Raw genomic sequence first — 19,403 nt, forward strand, 5'->3', positions numbered from 1 at the left:
ATCTTATCTTCTAAGAGAGAACGCACTAACAGGCAAGCACCCTTCTTTCTATATTTTTCTTTTACTTGACTTAAATTGTTGCTGTTTAAAAGAGATTTGCCAGATTGATCGGTTTTTGACATCTCACTGGGGAGCCATAACTTCTCTCTGCTACTCATTAATTAATAGCTTATCTCTGTTTTTGTTGCAAAAAGCTGTCCTGGATTTGCATTCTAAAGATATACACAGAAGAGGGATTTCTATTCCAGATTTTTATTTTGAAGAATATTATATTGTCTGAGACTACTCTCTTTTTGGTCTATTTTATTTTGACGAATCTGTTTCCTGACGACCGCCATTAATTGTTTCGATCCTGGGAACTGCATTTTGTTTACTTAAGCATGGAGAGATAAGGCTGTCTGCTCTGTTTATACTGTGATGTCACCAAGTTTGGAGTATTAACCCAATTGTTGCTGAAATAAGAAGTGGTTTTCCTATATTTTTCTTTTAAAATGGCAATTAAGAAAGTGGCTGAGAAGCTGGAAATAACTATGTTTCAGAAAATAATGGATGAGATTGAGATAACGAAACAAAACCTGCGACAGGGTTGTAAGGAGCTGAAAATTGAATTGAGTAAAATGAAGCAGGAGATTAAAGATATAGGGGTCCCTGTGAGAGAGGTGACCCTGGAAGGGGTCCCTGTGAGAGAGGAGACCCCGGAGATTGGAACAAACGTGGAACAGGAAAAAGATTTGGAGTCTATGGACTTTAGAAACAAAATCTATTGTTTGGAGACACAGGAGATTAAAGACATAGGGGTCCTTGTGAGAGAGGAGACCCTGGAGACTGGAACAGGGGTCCCTGTGAGAGAGGAGACCCTGGAGACTGGAACAGGGGTCCCTGTGAGAGAGGAGATCCCGGAGATTGGAACAAACGTGGAACAGGAACAAGATTTGGAGTCTATGGACTTTAGAAATAAAATCTATTGTTTGGAACTCAATGTTATCTCTGAAGAAATTAATGAAGATTCTAGAGATAAAGTTATCAATGGCATGGATAATCTTCTGGACTGGAATGACGTGATGGAGCCCAATATAGAGAAAATCTATGGAATTAACTGCAGCCATGTGACAATGGAAAAACTTTCAAGAGATGACCCAGTGTATTTTGAAAAAAAGAACAGAGATATGATTTTACAGCAGTATTTCAGCAACCTATTCAGAATGGATGGCAAGAAAATATTTGGGATAGAGGTAATTCCCATCAGACTCTTACTATATGACTATGGCTTTGACAGCAAGATTATTATGGAATACTGATAATGGAAGATTGGATACTGAAATTACTGGACTTAACAAGACTACTGAAGATGGAAGATGGAAAATGGAACTAATAGGGATAATAGAACAATGGCTACTGAAATTACTGAACCTAACAGATTCTGATGTGATGGATTAATTGAAATGTTTATTTTGACTATGGTTATGACAATAAGATTATCATAATTAGTAATGAGATGGATTAATCGATATGCTTATCTGGAAAAAAAAAATTGATAGATATATTTCTTAAAGAATTGAAACCTCTCTTTGACTTTTTGTGGAAAGAATAAAGTAATGTTTATGAGATTTGATGATTAAGTAAGATAACTACTGGAGGAAAGTGATTTTATAATATGACTTAAGAGACAGGATTGTTATATATTATAGACTTATAACTGATTTGATCTTTGACAAATGGGAAGTCAATATTTTACTCTTTATTTTTTATTTTTTTTTCTTTTTTTCTTTTTGTTTAACTATTTTTGATTTTGTTTTTTGTCTTTGAATGTTCTATGATTTTGTCTTGTATGTTTTATGAAAATCTGAATAAAAATTATTGAAAAAAAAAAAACTAAAACACAGTTTAACAACATTCTAAAACACAGTTAGTTTAAAAACATTCTGCCAGCCCCCTTCAGCCATCAAATAGGATCTAGCTATACATTTTGTAAATAAGATTGCTCAGTTATTGCATTAAACCCAAGAACCACAAGTTAAGTGGCTGGTTGTGGTATTTCTAATTTCATTTTTATTTCGATAATATACACAAATTCTTTGTTTGCGTATGCAAGTAAAACCCGTTTGAAAAAATACAAATGGGGAGGGGGGGGATGCACCTAAGGAGAAAGGTTCTAGCCTCGTTCTAGGCCAGCTGAGTTGGCTTTTTTAAGGTACAGGACTGTGTGGGTTCTTTTTTTAAAAAGGTGACAACCCCCCCTGCAGAAGCCTGAAGTGGTTCAACCCATTCCGTCATTCCGCTCCATGTGTAGCTATGGCCTTGAAAGAGATTGGTATGCTAGGGAGGAACCATCACTCAGTGGCAGAGCACCCACTCTGCATGCAGAAGGCCACAGGTTCAATCTTGGGCATCTCCAGATAAATGGATCACAGACCGCAAGCAAGCAAGGGGGGGGGGGAAACACCCTTGGCGGATTCACAGCAGACAAAGCTCAGCCGACTCAGTAAGAGGCAGCCGCTTGATGTTCAAGTGCGAAAATGCACACACAAATGTGGCTGTGGACATCAAGGTTGTTAACGAGCATCAGGAGAGGGAAACTGATCTGCGTGGAGAGCTCCTGAGAGCAAGGAAGCACTCGCCCAATCAATCCTTTCCAGCCAAGGGTGTTTAAAAGCAAGCTGACGGCGCCCGCAGGGTCATCGACAAGAGCAGGTGCCACGCTCAGAGGAAGGGGGCCCTCGGGTACCAAATGGCCGCTCTTGCTGCGCGGGGGAAACCGAGGCTCCCGCCGACCAGGATTTCCAGAAGCGGCAGGAGAAAGAGAAGCAGCCCTTCAGTCTCTCATCCACACTTGGTGCGGGTCAGCGAGAGGCACGCCCGTGAGTCGGAAGGAAGCCACCAGGCACGGCAAGCCGCCTCAGAGAGGGAGAAAGAGACCCTTTCCCGCCTGAGTCCCAGACCGAGCCTTGCACCCGCTCAGCAGCAGGGGTGTAGTTGTCCAGGACCTCAGGGGATCTTAGACCCTTTACCTTTTTGGGAGCAGTGTCCTATGAGGCAATCAGCATGAAAGGGGAATATGCTAGCCACTGGGAAGAGTTTTCTTCCTTTGTCCTTTCCTGCTGATTGGAAGCAATCGGAGCAAAAGGAGGTGAATCAGCCGCTGAGAAGACGTAGAGGGCCACATTCGGCCCCCAGGTTCGAGTTTCCTCACCTCTTTAAGCCCCTCTAGCAGTCTAGACCAGTGGCACCCAACCTTTAAGGCACAGCAACCCACAAGTTCAAATTTACTTGGTGTGGTGACCAAGTATTGGTATATTGGCACACAGGGGTGTAGTTATCCAGGGGCTCAAAGTTATCTTTTGGCAGCAGGGTCCCAGCAGGGTTCCTACGTCTCTAGCATCCTATGAGCGAACCATCATGAAAGGGGAGGGTGTTAGCCACTGAGAAGAGTTTTTCCTGATGTCCAGTCAAAATCTGGCTTCCTGCAACTTGAGCCCATTATTCCATGTCCTGCACTCTGGGATGATCGAGAAGAGATCCCGGCCCTCCTCTGTGTGGCAACCTTTCATGTACAGTAGGGCCCCACTCATATGGCGGGTTACGTTCCAGACCCCCGCCTAAAAGCGAAATCCGCCCAAAACCGGAACTCCATCAATAGAATGGCTCCTGATGCCAAAAAAACGCCATAAAAGCGGAACAAGCACTGTCTGAGTGGGGCCTTATTCTAATTGAAAACCTCCGTATCAGCGGAACGCCGAAAAGCGGGCCACCGAAAAGCGCGGCACTATTGTACTTGAAGAGTGCTATCCTATCTCCCCTCAGTCTTCTCTTCTCCAGGCTAAACAAGCCGTACAGGCCCTAAACCACTGTCTGGCATCAGTGATGGACTGGATGAGGGCAAACAAGTTGAGATCAAATCCTGACAAAACAGAGGTACTCCTGGTCAGCCGGAGGGCAGATCAGGGAATAGGGATTCAACCGGTGCTGGATGGGGTCGCACTCCCTCTGAAGTCTCAGGTTCGCAGTTTGGGTGTACTCCTGGACTCAGCTTTGAATTTGGAGGCCCAGATTGCTGCAGTATCCAGGAGCGCATTTGCCCAATTAAAACTGGTGCGCCAACTGCGCCCATTCCTTGACCTGCCTGATCTGACCAGGGCGATGCATGCCTTGGTTACATCCCGTTTAGACTACTGTAACGCGCTCTACGTGGGGCTGCCTTTGAAGACTGTTCGGAAACTTAAATTGGTACAAACAGCTGCAGCCAGAGTGCTAACCGGGGCTGGTTACAGGGACCATACAACTCCCCTGTTACAACAGCTCCACTGGCTGCCAATTTGTTTCCGGTCACAATTCAAAGTGCTGGTTTTGACCTACAAAGCCCTATACGGCTCAGGTCCAGACTATTTGACAGATCGTATCTCCCTACATGAACCTGTCCGGGACTTGAGATCTTCAGGTGAGGCCCTTCTTGTGTTCCCCACACCTTCGCAAGCACATATGACGCGGACACGAGATAGGGCCTTTTCAGTGGCCGCCCCTAGGCTGTGGAACTCCCTTCCGAGTGAGGTACGATCAGCTCCCTCCTTGCCGCCTTTCCGGCGACAAGTAAAGACTGTTTTATTTCAATGGGCATTTGGGATAGAGAACGACCAAGATTAAATGTCATAGGATTGGTGTCTACAGTATATGATTTTATTATTTTAAATTGTCCGCTGTTTTTAACCTATATTTTATGGTTTTAATTTTTCTCATAGTTTAATTCTTTTTTAATAATATACTCTGTATGTTTTAATGGTGTTGTTTTGAGTTGTAAGCCGCTCTGAGTCCTATTGGAAAAAGGGCGGGGTAGAAATAAAGTTTATTATTATTTATTAATATTACGATTATTCTTTCAGTCTCTCCTCTTAGGGCTTTGTTTCCAGTCCCCTGATCATCCTTGCTGCCCTCCTCTGAACCTGTTTCAGTTTGTCTGCATCCTTCTTGAAGTGCGGAGACCAGAACTGGATGCAGCACTCAAGATGAGGCCTAACCAGTGCCGAATAGAGGGGAACTAATACTTCACGCTATTTGGAAGCTATACTTCTGTTAATGCAGCCTAAACTTCTATCGTGTCGCCGCTGGTTTGCCTTTTCTCTAAACTTAAAAGGGCCGAACCCTGGAAAGTTTGAGGAAGCTCTTTGCTGCTTTCATGGAAGTTACATGCAGCTTCCCACAGCCCACTCAGAGGCACCGAGAGGTCACCCCGGGATTACTTGGGTGCTGCTGAATTAGCACGCTCCCTCCAGCTGCAACTGAGATGATCCCCAAAGCCTGTCATGCAGAAGCGGTCATAAACTGAGCGGAAGCCTCCAAGTCTCAGATGAATGATGGATCTTTCTTTTTTTTTTGAAAGAGCTCCCAAGTCAGGGGGTGGAGGAGAGAATCAAGACCAAAGGGAAGCATCTAGGCCGGCCAGACCCTTGCAAAGAAACCACATGGTGTTTACTCATGGATTGACGGTGAAGAATTAACAGGGAACGTTGTCAAGACACTGGTACACGTCCTAGAGGACTGATCGCTGGGGTGTTGCATGGCAAATGGTGTTTTTAAACACTGCGCTGGCACCCTGCCGAAGATTAATAATAATAAAACAAGATTTTGCTTGCAAAAGAAAGACACAAAACAAAAGGAAGAGCAAAAAGGCTACGATTGGGCTTTTTGTGAAAATACTCCCCTTCTCCCAATCACTGACATGTTGGCAGAGAATCTGCGGTGGAAGGGCTGTAGGTTAGCGGGGTCAGCCCCCAGCCCCTCTGGTTAAAAGGGCAGCAGAGCATCTGCTCTGCACAGAGAAGGACCCAGGTTCAATCCCTGCCAGCATCTCCAAGTAGAGCTGGGAATGTCCCCTGTCTGAAACCCTGGAGAGACACTGCCAGTCAGTGTCGAGGTTGAAGAGTGCACCCAAATCACCAATTCCTGTGCTTAGCTGCATCCAGAGTTGTGCCTGTTTTCTACCTCATTAAAAAAATAAAATAAAATCTTTAAATCGCTGCACCGAGGCTATCCGCATCCTTCACCCCTGCATACATTGCAGTCCCAGTGAATCACATGTGGCTACAGAGCAGAAAGCAGGCAAGCACCGAGCTGGTTTGAACTTCTGACAGGAGACCATATAAAATGCCACATAAAAACTGGATAAAGCAAGTTAACAACATGTGCTTTAAAACCCTGTATGCGTACATCAGATAAGTGCAGGGAAGCGTCCAATGTTCATCTCATTCTGCCATAATGCAGTCAGAAATGGTTACCAGTTGACACAACTCTTTCTGGACTTTGCTTAAGGGGAGGGGGACCAAGGCGCTTTGCAACAACCCGATAGCAGCAAGAAAACCTCTTTTTCACCGGCCTTTTCTGGCTTCTGAGATTAAGGGTGCAATCCTCACTCTAGACCTGCCAGGACGGAAGCATTAGGATCTGGCGGATCTCCAGATGAGCTGGCCGGATCCCGACTCAGCTGGGTGTAACTCGTTCATCCCGGCTCAGCTGGAACTGTCATAATTTAAGCTGCCGTCAGTCCCCAGCAAGGGGTGTTCTGGGAGAGTGGCAATACTTACACTGTATCTTAACTCTGTTCAGTTCAGCTTGGCCATGTGACATGGGAACTTCTTGTGGAAGATACACTGGCAAAAAGGGAGGTGTAAGTCAAACTCTATTTTAAAGGCTTGTTTTCCTTCCGGCAGGCTTGGGCCGGCTCAGCCAACAGTAGCCTCGCTCCTGAATGGGGCTTCGACCTGGCATACTTTATGCCAGCTTCCCACAGTTAGGATCGCTCCCTAAGGCTGCAAAATCCTGTATCCGCTGACCTGAGAGTAAGCCCCGCTGAGCTCAACAGGACTTACTTCCGAGTAGAGACGTACAGGCTTGCGCTGCAAAAGCAGGCAAGTCCAGAGCTTCCTCTCAGTCATGAGGCCGAGAAACTTGATTTTCAAATCAGAGCCAAGTTCCTGGGCCACACAGCCCAGGCTCTTTCCTTGCATTCCTGCTTAATTGTGTGCACACAGTTCTGGCCGTATCCCCAGACCGCTCTTGTTGACACACAAAGCTTTGGGATTCTCACCAGGCTGTAGGAGATCCGGCTTCCGAGAAGGCAATCTGGCAAGGAAATCTCCGTCCAGTTGCAAAGCGTCAGCAGCATTTGGAGGCAGAGGATTTCTAGCTGCTGCTCCATATTTCCCCAGGGTGGGGTTGGGGTGTGCAGCCCAATCTAGCTCATTAATTAAAAGAAAGATAAATAAACAGAAGGAATGGTGCTTGGGGGGAGTGGGGGGGGGAGACATTAGTATGGAAGCCACTTGGATTAATGGAGTGGGCTACGACGAGTGAGGATATTGCACAACAGCTGGCTCCTGAAGCCCAGAGTACATCTAGAACAAACTGGAGAAGTTGGAAGTGGTGCAGAAAATGCTCGAGACGAGCAAAACAAAAGCCCCCACTGGATCAGGCGACAAGATCCATCCTGTTTCTCACGGTTGTCGGCCAGATGCTTTTTTAGGGGGGGAAGCATACCCCGCAGGGCGCGGGGAGGCCCCTTTCCCTATGGTTTGTCTTCTGCCGCTGGCAGCAGCTGGTAACTTAGAGATAGACTGCCAATACACGTGGAGGCTCCATTCCTAACTGGTTGGCCGCTGAGAGAACAGGATGCTGGACTAGATGGGCCACCGGCCTGATCCGCCAGTGCTGTTCTGATGGTTTTAACTAGCGCAGTTTAATAAGGAGGCCTGCCAGGTATGGTGAAAACTCATCAAGCATCCAGTTTCTCTCTCTGTCTCGCATACACACACACACACAAATACAGATAGTGGCAAACCGGACACTTTCTGGAAGCCAGGCAGGGAAGCTCCAACCTTTTCCCAAAGGCCACCAATCGGCATTCAAACTGAGCTCTGTTTGGAGCAGATCCACTTAAATTAATAGACCTGAAGTCCCATCCGTCAATCTGGGTGGGTTGTATTCAGCTAAGTTCTACTCAGAGCAGACCCACTAAAATGAACAGACCTAAGCTAGTCAGCTTCAAAAGAGAATTAGAGCTTCTTAATAGTTTTAGATGGATGAAATATCGTTTGTAAAATATGTTTTATGTATTTATTTATAAATACATTTGTATACCGCTATTGCGTTAAAAACATCCAAGCAGTTTACAAGTAAAAAACAACAACAACCACACCATAAAAACACTGAAAATACAGCAAAAACAAAGGTCACTATAGCAAAAAGACATAATCTTAATTGCCTGCATAAGCATGCAAGAGGGGGTAGGTAGGTAGGTGCAGAGAGAGAGAGAGAGAGAGAGAGAGAGAGAGAGAGAGAGAGAGAGAGAGGAAGGTGTGTATGTGTATATATATACACACATACACACACACACACACACAGGGGGTAGGTAGGTAGGTAGGTAGGTAGGTAGGTAGGTAGATAGATAGGTAGGTAGGTAGGTAGATAGATAGATAGATAGATAGATAGATAGATAGATAGATAGATAGATAGATAGATAGATAGATAGATAGATAGATAGATAGATAGATGATAGAATTGTTTGACTACTTTTTCATTAATAGTTTTGCCTCCCTGGGCAGGACAGAAATTTAATAAACATAACTTAAGACAACAATGGTGACTGCACACAAGGGCAATGAGTCGGGGGGAGAGTCTCAAGGTGAATATATTATGTATGAATTCCGCCCCCCCGAAAAACAATATGCTGGCAGGTTTGCCTCACTTGCTCCCCTCATCCACACCTCACTATCTGCCATTTCATTCCCACAGCAGGCCCCTGACCTTCGTGGTCACCATAGCAACCCACAGGGGGGCGAAGGCCTGCTGGTATGGCAAGCAATTGCCACCGTTTGCAAGGAGCTCTGCAGCAACGGGGAAGGGCACTGCTGTGGGAGATGGTCAGGAGAGAAACATAACAGTCAGAGGGCAGGAGTTTTTTTGGGTGGGGTGGGGGAGAGGCTGGGGGGCGGAGGAAAAACAGTAAGGCGTTCAGCTCAGAAGATGCAGGCCCGGATGGTGTGGAGACTGCGGTCACGTCCACCCCGTTACATCTATAGCACATGGATCTCCCCAAAGGGTCCTGGAAACCCCAGTTGGGTCTGGACAGAGTGACAATTCCCAGCACCCAGAAGAAACTACAGTTCCCAGGATTCTTCGGGGGAAGCCACACACTTTAAATGTCCTTTAAATGCCTGGTGTGGATGGGAGTCAAATGACAAGAGCAGGGCGATTGCTTTCGTGTCCTGGGCCCCATCTGCCCTACACATTTAAAGCAGTATCCCACCTCTTTAAACAGGCATGGCTACCTCCAAAGAATCCTGGGAACTGTAGCCTGCGAAGGGTGCTAAGAGGTGCTAGGAGACGCACTATGCCCCTCACAGAGCTGCAAATCCCAGAGAGAGGTTTAACAATCAATCCCTCTTCCCAGAGCATTCTGGGAACTGTAGTTCTGTGAGAAAAAGAGGTGTCTCCTGCTAGCCTCTTGGCACCCTGAAAAACTACACCTCCTAGGATTCTTTGGGGAAAGTCATGGCTATTTCAAGTGTACAGTGCAAGTGAGCCGATAGACAGGAAGGTGATGGAGATAATTTGCAAGATTCCTGGAAGCAGATGACTGGCTGCCATCAGAAACAGGACTGGGCTGAAACTGACTGATCCAGCAGGCTGACTTAGGTGGAAGAGATGGAAGCAGGGTCCCATTGCATCAGCTGCGCTGAAAGACTAGCTCCTACGGGTGGGAAGGACTGTAACTCAGTGATCGACCATCTGCCTTGCACACAGAAGGTCCCAAGATCAATCCTTGGCATCTCCAGGTAGCGCTTGGGAGAGAACCCTGCCTGTTACCCAGGAGAGCTGCTGCCCATCAGTGCAGACAATACTGAGCTAGGTGGGCCAAGGGCCTGACTCAAAATAAGGCGGCTTCCGATGTTCCTTCCATCCCTGAACTGTTTCTGTTCCAGCTGGTCATAAAAAAAAGACTACTCTGTAACTTTTAAGAACTGGAGCCCACGTTTGGCTTATTTTCCTCTTCCTTCCCCCTCCTCTTTTCCTTTTGTGTCGTGTCTTTTTTCAAATTGCTACACCTGGCTTGTTTTCTTTGACTGTACAGTAACTTAAGCTGCTCTGGGAGCCCGTTTGGATGACCAGTGGAGCACCCATGCTATAAATCAGGGGTGGGGGACCCTGTGGAGCCCTTTGGAAGTTGTTGGACTACACAGCTCCCATCATCTGTGACTGTCGGCCATGCAGGCTGGGGCGGATGGGTGTTGCAGCCCAACAGCATTTGGGAGCACCAGGTTCCACCAGCCCTGAAACAGCACTTCCAATCTCTGCCCCCGCCAAGACGCACAGTGTTTCACCTGCCCCAGGACTGCACCACGAGGTTCCCCCTTACCATAATGCCCGTGAGCAGGCAGACGCCTTTGCCACAGTACGTGTGCGGGACCATGTCACCGTAGCCGATAGACAGGAAGGTGATGGAGATAAGCCACATGGCGCCCAGAAAGTTGCTGGTGACGTCCTGTTGGTCATGGTACCTATCAAGGAAGTACAGGCATCTGTGTAAGGCATGGGTGGGGAACCTTTTCCAAACCGAGGACCGCATTCCCTTCTGGAGAAACCTCCGAGGGCCACCTGCCAGGGAAGGACACTTCCGCGTGATTGCAAGACTTGTTGCCCCGCTGCTGAAAGAATTGCACTGGCTGCTTGTTAGCTACCAGGCTACGTTCAAGGTTCTGGTTTTGGTGTACAAAGCCCTATATAGCTTGGGACCAGGATACCCCTTATATACCCAGTTGATCACTGGGGTCTGCAGTGAGGGCCTCCTGCAGATACCATCTTATCAGGAGGTCCATTCCGCACAACATAGGAAGCGGACCTTTAGTGTGGTAGCACTGACCCTCTGGAATTCCCTCCTCTTAAATATTAGACAGGCGCCATCTCTGTTACCTTTTTGGCATCTGCTGAAGACCTTCCTCTTTCAACAAGCCTTTTAAGTAGAGACCTTACCCCAGTCTGAAATATAGTATGTGCCAGATGGTGCGCTCCCCAACCTTTTAAAACTTTGAAAAACTTGATAATTGCACGACCACTTCTGTGCATTATCCACAGAGGGGCAGAACAAGCAAGCACTGAAAGGTGTCTCCTGAATCAACTGTTTCTGGGATGCATGAAGATATGTTTACAGCACAGATCCTTGTCAGATGTACACAAAGGCATATTGTCCAGGGTCTCAGGGGGTCTTAGATCCTTTACTTTTTTGAGAGCAGGGTCCCAATGTCTTCAGCACCCTGTGAGCCAATCAGCATGAAAGGGGAGTGTCTTAGCCACTGAGAAGAGTTTTATAACATGCTTCCTTGACCTTTCCTGCTGATTGGAGCCAATCAGAGTGAAAGGAGGGGAGTCGGCCACTGAAAAGACTCTTCTCAGTAGCTAACACTCTCCCCTTTCGTGCTTACTGCCCCCTAGGGATGTCTGTTGTGGGAGAAGGCATCAACAAGGATCTCCTTCTCAACTCAACAGTTGAGGGGGTGTGGTTCTGACTAACATGAAGGGACCCTGCCCTTTTGAATTTGTCACTACACTACTGGATGTATGTTTCCTAAACTGACAATAAAAATGTTCGTAGTATTTAAAAGGAAAAAATGCAGCAGGGATGACTTATCCAAGCCTTTAAAGAATTCTTTTAAAGCTTTGCAATAATTTCTGCTGCTGGGATGTTGAGGCAGGCAGCAAGGTCAGGCAGAGAACCCCCCACCGGGGACAGAGCCGCTATTAACAGCCACCACTGAATGTACCGGCAACACCGGCAGGGCCTCATGCTCATTATATAAAAGGAAGCGTCTCCTCTCCGAGGAAGGCAGACAAGAGTACTGCAGTTTTCTGGCTGTCTTCCTTGGGGGACTGAGAGGAAGGCAGGTGTGTGTGTGTGTGTGTACTGAAAGGTTTAAATCGAAGAGGAGGAGAACAGCTCTCAGTACCGTAATGAGAAAAAGCTGCACTTCCCATGGGGAGAGAGAAGGAAAACTGAAGCAAACGTGTGATGCTGAAGGAAGGCTCAGGGGCTTAAGAACGTCAGAGCGGCCGTGCTGGATGAGGCCAGTGGACCAACTAGGCCTGCATCCTGTTCTCACAGTGGCCAACCAGATGCCTCTTCTGGGAAGTCCACAAGCAGGACCTGAGCGCAGCTGCACCTCTCCTCCCCCCCCTTGTGAATTCCAGCAACCAGGATTCAGAGACATGTGGCCTCCATCTGTTCAGTCCCCGGCATCTCCAGTGAAGCTGATTTCAGAGAGCAGGGGAAGGCGACAGCCACTGGGAGGGCACCCCGACATAAGAAGAGCCCAGGTGAATGTGGCCAAAGGTCTACTCCTCACACGCCAGAGCTAAGCCCCTGGCTTGAAAAAAGATCAGTCGCGAGGTTGTCTTTCAGCACAGCACTGAAACTGAGCTGAAAAACGCGAGCCGAGAGTCCACATCGGAAAGCTGGTGTATTTTTATGTTGTTGTACAATGGCCTTGTGGTAAAGGGAAGGTAAAAAAAACCCTATTTATTATTATTATTGTTACTGATGATGATGATGATAATTATTGTTATTACTGGGCTCCTACTGGGAGAAAGGGTGGGATATGAATAAATAAATATAGAAATAGAAATAATAATGAACAGAAGAGTGAGCTGCAAAATCAGGACGTCCCTGGTTTGAATCTTTCCTCTATCACGAATTCACCAAGTAGACTTGGCAGCAAGGATGGGGAACCTTTATACACCTGAGGGCCACACTCTCTCCCCAGTAACCGTCCAAGGGTCACATTCCAGGGGGAGGCAGGGCCAGAGGAAAAATGTGGGCCCGACCAAAGGATGGGGTTCTTCCCTTCGTACAGGAGGAAACATTTGAGGCAGGCAACAGCCAGAGGTTTCTGTGCGCGCACTCATGCTGCTCTCCATCCAGCCAAGGAAGAGACATCATCACAATTCACATATTCCTCCCTTTCAAGTAAAACCCCCAGAGGAAAACATGGAACTGGGCCAGGAAGGGGTCTAGCCTGGGGAGAGGGTGTGAGTCTGAATAAAGGGCTGGTTGAAAGGGCTGCCTTACCGTGAGGCAGACCACTGGCCCATCTAGCTCAGTACTGTCCACACTGACCCCCAGCGGCTCTCCAGGGTTTCAGGCAGGGCGTCTCTCCCAGACCTGCTTGGAGATGCCATGGGGGATTGAAAACAGACATTCTCCCGCTGACACTCCCTTTGTGGTGGTGGGGAGGTTGAGCGGCGCAATGAACATGGGGGCTGCACATGTCCGGGGGACCGTCGGGAAATGTCAGGGTTGAAGCCAGGCCACTGTCAGCCCCTCTAGAATTACCGAGAAGAGGGAACCTTGAGCAGAATGAGTTTAGAATCGATCATGCTTCCGTTTTTCTCGCTTTCCTCTCCACCGCAACCCTGCTCATGCCTCCAGCTCCGTTTCCCGTTTTCTAAATTAAAGCGGTGCTGTAGGTGGTTACCCCCCCCCAGCTCTTTCCCCTGGTTGCCAGGGAGTCCCACCCCCCCACACATGTATGCCATCCCAGCCCCCCTCCTCCCAATTCATGCATTTCCTGTACAAGGCTGTTCTGTGCGCATGCATAGAATGACATATTTCTGTCAAGCAAAGGCTACTGGTTCCCAGCTTCGTGTCTGCTGAATAATGAGGCTGCACAAGGAAGGGGGATTTTTTTTTAAGAGGAAAAGCCATAGGCAGGAAGGGGCACTGTTTAAACTTAACCCTTTACCCCCGCCTGTTTTCAGAGGAAAAGGAAAAGCAGGAAGGGGTGGCACTTGACTTAACCCTTCCCCCTCAACCTGTTAGCAAAGGGGAAAATATTTTCAGAGAAACAGGAAAAGCAGGGTGGGGTGGTGCCTCACTTAACCCTTCCCCCCAACCTGTTTGCAAAGGGGGAATTTTCAGAGAAACAGGAAAAGCAGGGTGGGGTGGTGCTTCACTTAACCCTTTCCCTCCACCTGTTTGCAAGGGGGGATTTTTCAGAGTAACAGCAGACAGGAGGGGATTCTGTTTAACTTAACCCTTCTCCCTGCCTGTTTGCAAGGGGGGGCAGTATTTTCAGAGAAACAGCAGGCAGGAAGGGGTGGTGCTTAACCCACCCACCCATTTTTCCTCCTCGCTGGGGTGCAAGATTGGAAATTAAAAAACCAAACCTAGAGAATATATTCCCTGACCAATTAACAGATGCAAAAGCATGAATAAAGTCAAGGACCAAAATAAACATAATGGCTTGCATTTCAACTAACTCCTACTCAGAGTAGAGCCATTGAAATTAACGAACCTAAGGTAATCACATCCATTAACTTCAGTGGGTGAGTAGGATGAACATTCAGTACTACCTCGTGTATTTCTGTAACATAGGTATGAAAAGATAAGTCACAACACGTCTGGCATTTTTTCTGAAATGCATCTGCTGCAAATATCTTCAAGGTTTGGGGAAAACCATATCATTGTTTGCCATTGCTGTACTGCAGTCGGCCTTTGAAAGATGCATCCAGTCAGCACAGCTGGATATTTTAGAACATACTGATGCGATGTTACTACACAGTGCCTGCATTTCAGCGTGGTGAAGCCTAGGGATGGGTGAGAATTTCGATTCAGTTCGCATTTCAAGCAGGATTTATCAAATTTGCACTTTCCGAAGCAATATGAGAATCAAAACACAGCCACCCTACAAAATTCACATTCACATTTTTGGGATGCAGTTCGCCAATTAGACATTTACAAAAATGCATATATTAGGGGGAAGTGTGCATAAAAATGAATACATGAGGGAAGATAACATGCAAAAGGGCATGATGTGATGAGAGATGGCTTGCAAAAATGTGTACCTTTGTCGAAACTGCCTACGAAAAATGTGTTTATTTGGACAAATTCACACGAACGGTGGAGAATTTTCACGAGGATTTAAAAAAAAAATACAATTCGCAGATTGTTGCAGAAAATAAAGAACTGAATTTAACATTAGAAAAGTGAGAAAACCAAAATCGACACGAAACAAAGCGCCATGAACTGCCGAAGGGCCAGGGTAACGAGGTGCATCTTTAGCACACGGCAAAAGCTGTGCCCCAAAGATGCACCTCTGTACGCTGAAGCCACACAATGAAGACAGAAATTCATTTGGTCATTTATATATATTTCATAGGCGAGGGGGTCCAACAGTGGTCTGTGAGCTCCATTCAGGTGGTTTGTGGTGTGTCTGTGGCTTTGTGGTTAAAGATTGCAAACTGGGCCCCTCCATCGCATGGAAACATCCATATCGATTTTTAATTTTATTTTTTTCTGGCTTCTTTCATTCCTCATGTTGCATTACGATTTGCAGTCTACAGAGCTCCAAATGCTACAACAGGCAGAAAAAAACACAAAATGGTCCATCAAGACCCTCGGCAATTTTCAAGTGAACCGTGAGGAGTGAAAACAAGTTTGGGAATCTCTGCCATAGGTTACAGACTCGTTCCCGGTCAAATTCTTTAACCTCTTTCGATCATTATGTTTTCAGAGACGCAGGGTGTTTCTTTAGTACCTAGACTTCCTGTATTCTTTTGCAAGATTGGAAATTAAAACAACTTGGGGTGAGGTGCAGGGGTCGGAGAGGGAGAGTGCGCACCTGGGACGACAGCGTGCAGGAACATGACTCCCCCCCCCGCCCCAACACAGAAAAATCACCATGCTGAGAAGCAAGGGGATAGGAACCATTTGTTCGAGGCTGACAGTGAGAAAGCAAGCGAGTGCGCGCCCATGCCTGCCAAGAGTACAAACGGTTTCACGGGAAACAGGAGGAACTCATCTGACAGCAATCACTGGCCTCTAACCAGACTCCCCCCCCCAAAGCCAAGAGAACGGAAGGGAGATTCAGCCACCCGTGCCAAGCGCTGATGTCATCTACTCTCTGTGGACACTAGGGATGGGCGAGAAATTCAATTCAGTTTGCATTTCAAGCCAAATCTATCAAATCCGCATTTTCCAAAACAACATGAGAACCAGAATACAGCCATCCTCCAAAATCTGCACCGGTTCAAATTTTGCAATGCACTTTGCCCGTCAAACAAGGTCGACAAAAACGCCTGCGTTAGGGGACAGTATGCCTAAAAATACATACACGAGTGAAAAGGACATACAGAAATGTATTATTTGACCAGAAATGGCTTGCAAAAATACGTCCATCAGGCAAAACGGCCAACAAGAATGCTTAATTAGGAGAAATCTGCACTGAAACGCTGTAGAATTTTCATGAGGATTAAAAAAATTGTGAATTGTTGCAGAAATGCGGAGAACTGGTTTTATGATTGCAAAAACAAGAAACAGAGAGAATAGCAATGGACAGATCCTTTCTCGTTTGCTTTCTTCACTGTTCCCCCTCCTTCCTCCCATACCCAGCAACGACACAACGAAAGCTCCAACCGCACCAGACATTTAAAGCAGAATCATACCACTTTAAACAGTCATGGCTTCCCCCAAAGAATCCTGGGAGATGCCGTTTGTCCAGGGTGCTAGGAGTTGTTTGGAGACCCCAAACCCCTCGCAGCGCTACAGTGCGCTGGGAAGAGGGAGCGACTGTTAAGCCACTCTGAAAATCAGAGCTCTGTGAGGAGAACAGGAGTCTCCAAAAAATGCTCAGCGCCCTTAGTGCAACTCCCTACGACTTCGCTCCTGCTGGGAGGAAGGGCGGGATATAAATAAAATAATAAATAAATTAAAGCCCAGGAGAGGTCACCCGGAATTCTTTCCGAGTGCCAAACTTAAATGCAACGTTGATGCCATGAATGAAATGAACTGGTTATGCCTCAAATCAGGGGTGGAGGAACCAGTGGCCCTCCGGTTGTCATTGGACTACAACTCCCATCATCCCTGATCCTTGGCCAGATTTGCTGGGGCTGATGGGAGATAGAGTCCAAGAAATCTGTGTGGGGCGGGGGGAAGGATAGGTTCCCCAGCCGTGTCTTAAAAGAAAACATAAATATCAGCCTTGGAAATGGGCAGGGAGCACTGGCACCTCAGGGGTGGGCGTATGCAACTAAACAGTGGCACTAGTGCAAGGACTGCCTATGGCCATACTATCCTGAACACGCCCGATCTCATCTGATTTCAGAAGCTAAGCAGGGTCAGGCCTGGTTAGTCCTTGGATGGGAGACCGCCTGGGAATACCGGGTGCCGTCGGCTTAGCGGGAGGCAAAGGTAAATCACCTCTGAATACCTCTTACCATGAAAACCCTATGAATATATACATATATAAAAAAAGATTCATAGGGTCGCCATATAACATATTAATTGTTTAATATGTTTTTAATAATGTTTTAACCCTTTTTTAAAGTTGTTTTTTTTTAAATGTTTTTCATGCTGTTTTGTTAATGTATGTTAAGATCTGTTTTTATGATGTTTTAAAGTGTTTTAGTGCTTTGTTTGCTGCCCTGGGCTCTGGCTGGGAGGGTGGGATACAAATTAAATAAAAAAATAAATAGCATATGGCATATAACAAGTGCAAGGATTAGCAGTAGCGCAACAGGATTTCTCTCCTGCACAAGTGTTCCAACATCCCCAAATCCGCTCCAGAGGGCTGGGGAAACCCCGGAACAGATTTAGGGGATACAGAGGAGGGGAAGAGGGGCAGAGGATGTCCCGTTGCGCAAAGAGAAATCCTTGCGCTAACGGAACCTTCCCTTTAACGCTGCTTTGCACACAACCCAGGGAGCGTCACCTCCTACCCGCGTCCCGGTCCTCGCGAAAATCGCTATTTATTTGCCAGTCGAATGAATGCCTCCACTGGCATCCAAATAAAAACGGTGCCCATGAACCGCATCCATGGAATTGCCATTTTGCGCCTCAACAAATTGTTGCAGGGAGAGCTCCCTGAAAGTGGATTTAAAAACACACAGAGAGAGCTAGGGTGGACGGGATTACTCAGAATGGAAAGAAAATAGGGGGGTGGGCGGAGAGAGAAGCTTGAAGCTAGAGAATTGTTGGCATCTGGTGTTCTACAGGGTGCCCGCTGGCGCCCTGCCAGCCTCCCGCACCTTGGCGCGGATCCCTCGCTAGCTGAGCCATTCACTCAGCATTTCCCCCGTGTGCCTCCCAGGGAGTCCGGCGGCAGCAGAGCCTGGCAACTGGGGTGTATTCCACCCTCCTGCCTGTAGTAAGCAGGCAGTGGGCATTTGGGTGGGCAAGACTTGCTCAGACCTTTTGCATCATTTTTGCAGGAATGCCCACCGGCAGTGAATCTTCCCTGGTACATGATCATGCCTTGTTTTTTTATTTATTTATTATTTATTTTCGTCTTCTTCAATGGGAGGTAGCTTAGTGGGGAGGAGAGCCTGGCTGGGAGTCCAGAGTCTGTGAGTTCAAATCCCGCTCGTGTCTCCTGGGGATCAAGAGCCAGCTAAAGATCACCCCACAGGGAGTGGCTCAGGGGTTACGTGCCCTGCCACCTGGGCAGCCATGGGCAAGCTGCATAGCCCCAAGGAGCCCAGTTGCCCCCCAGTTGGCACTTGCGGACAAGGAAGGGGCAAGCTGAGCAGGCCCTAGCCAGCTGGGGAGGACTAGCCTCAGAGGGAGGCAATGGGAAACCCCCTCTGAATACCGCTTACCATGAAATCCCTATTCATAGGGTCGCCATAAGTCGGGATCAACTTGAAGGCAGCCCATTTGCTCCTCAGAGGGAACAAGTTTCTTTTGGGGGATTTTTGTGTGTGTGTGTGCAGATGGGGTGAGAGGAGGACAGCAAAACTAGAATTGCCACATAAAACCGACCCTCCATCCAATGGAATCGGACTGATGGCGGACACTCGCTAGCCAAAAAAAAAAAGTTCAGGCGGAGGTCGCCTGTCTCTTTGCTCAGCTCACTGGAGGCCTCTCCCAGCCAATCGGATGTGGCAGCAGATACTGAGAGACACAGGTCTTATCAGCAAGAGCTAACAGAGACTCTCTCAAATCAGACGTGGGGAACCGACGGGCTCTCAAGAGGTTGTTGGAAAGGAGTGGCTAAATCTGTGGCCCTCCAGACGTGACTGGACTCCAGTGCCCATCAGCCCCAGCCGGCAGGGTCAAGGGTCAGGGATGATGGGAACTGTAGCCGGAGACAGCTGGAGAACCCCAAAGCTGGTTACCCCTGATTTGCCCTGACTAGCAGCGGCACTCCAGTGGACATTCCTAGCCTTATGTGGAGATGCTGGAGAACAGAACCCAGGACATTCTGCATGCAGAGCAGGTGTCCTGCTGCTGAGCTGCGAGTCCCTAAACCACATTGTCAAGTAACCAGCAGCACAGGAATCTACTTTATATTCAGTCAGATCCTTGGTCTACCTAGCTCAGTTTTGGCGACACAGGCTGGCAGCAGCTCTCCCGGTTTCAGGGAAGCATC

The 19,403-nt window shown here is 47.4% G+C and overlaps 1 protein-coding gene and 1 pseudogene across 8 annotated transcripts in view; one reads left to right on the top strand and one right to left on the bottom strand.

Moving 5' to 3' along the window:
- Positions 1 to 19,403, bottom strand: part of KCNN3 (potassium calcium-activated channel subfamily N member 3) — an 82,823-nt gene that overhangs the window by 29,720 nt on the left and 33,700 nt on the right. For all 8 annotated transcript variants that reach the window (XM_061606094.1, XM_061606092.1, XM_061606097.1 and 5 more), the window contains exon 4: positions 10,403 to 10,544. In XM_061606094.1, coding sequence (XP_061462078.1) covers positions 10,403 to 10,544 — 142 coding nt within the window. The remainder of the gene's footprint in view (positions 1 to 10,402; positions 10,545 to 19,403) is intronic.
- Positions 17,091 to 17,209, top strand: LOC133375291 (5S ribosomal RNA; annotated as a pseudogene).

The sequence above is a fragment of the Rhineura floridana genome, chromosome 22 (genome assembly GCF_030035675.1).
Source record: "Rhineura floridana isolate rRhiFlo1 chromosome 22, rRhiFlo1.hap2, whole genome shotgun sequence".
Taxonomy (NCBI): Eukaryota; Metazoa; Chordata; class Lepidosauria; order Squamata; family Rhineuridae; genus Rhineura; species Rhineura floridana.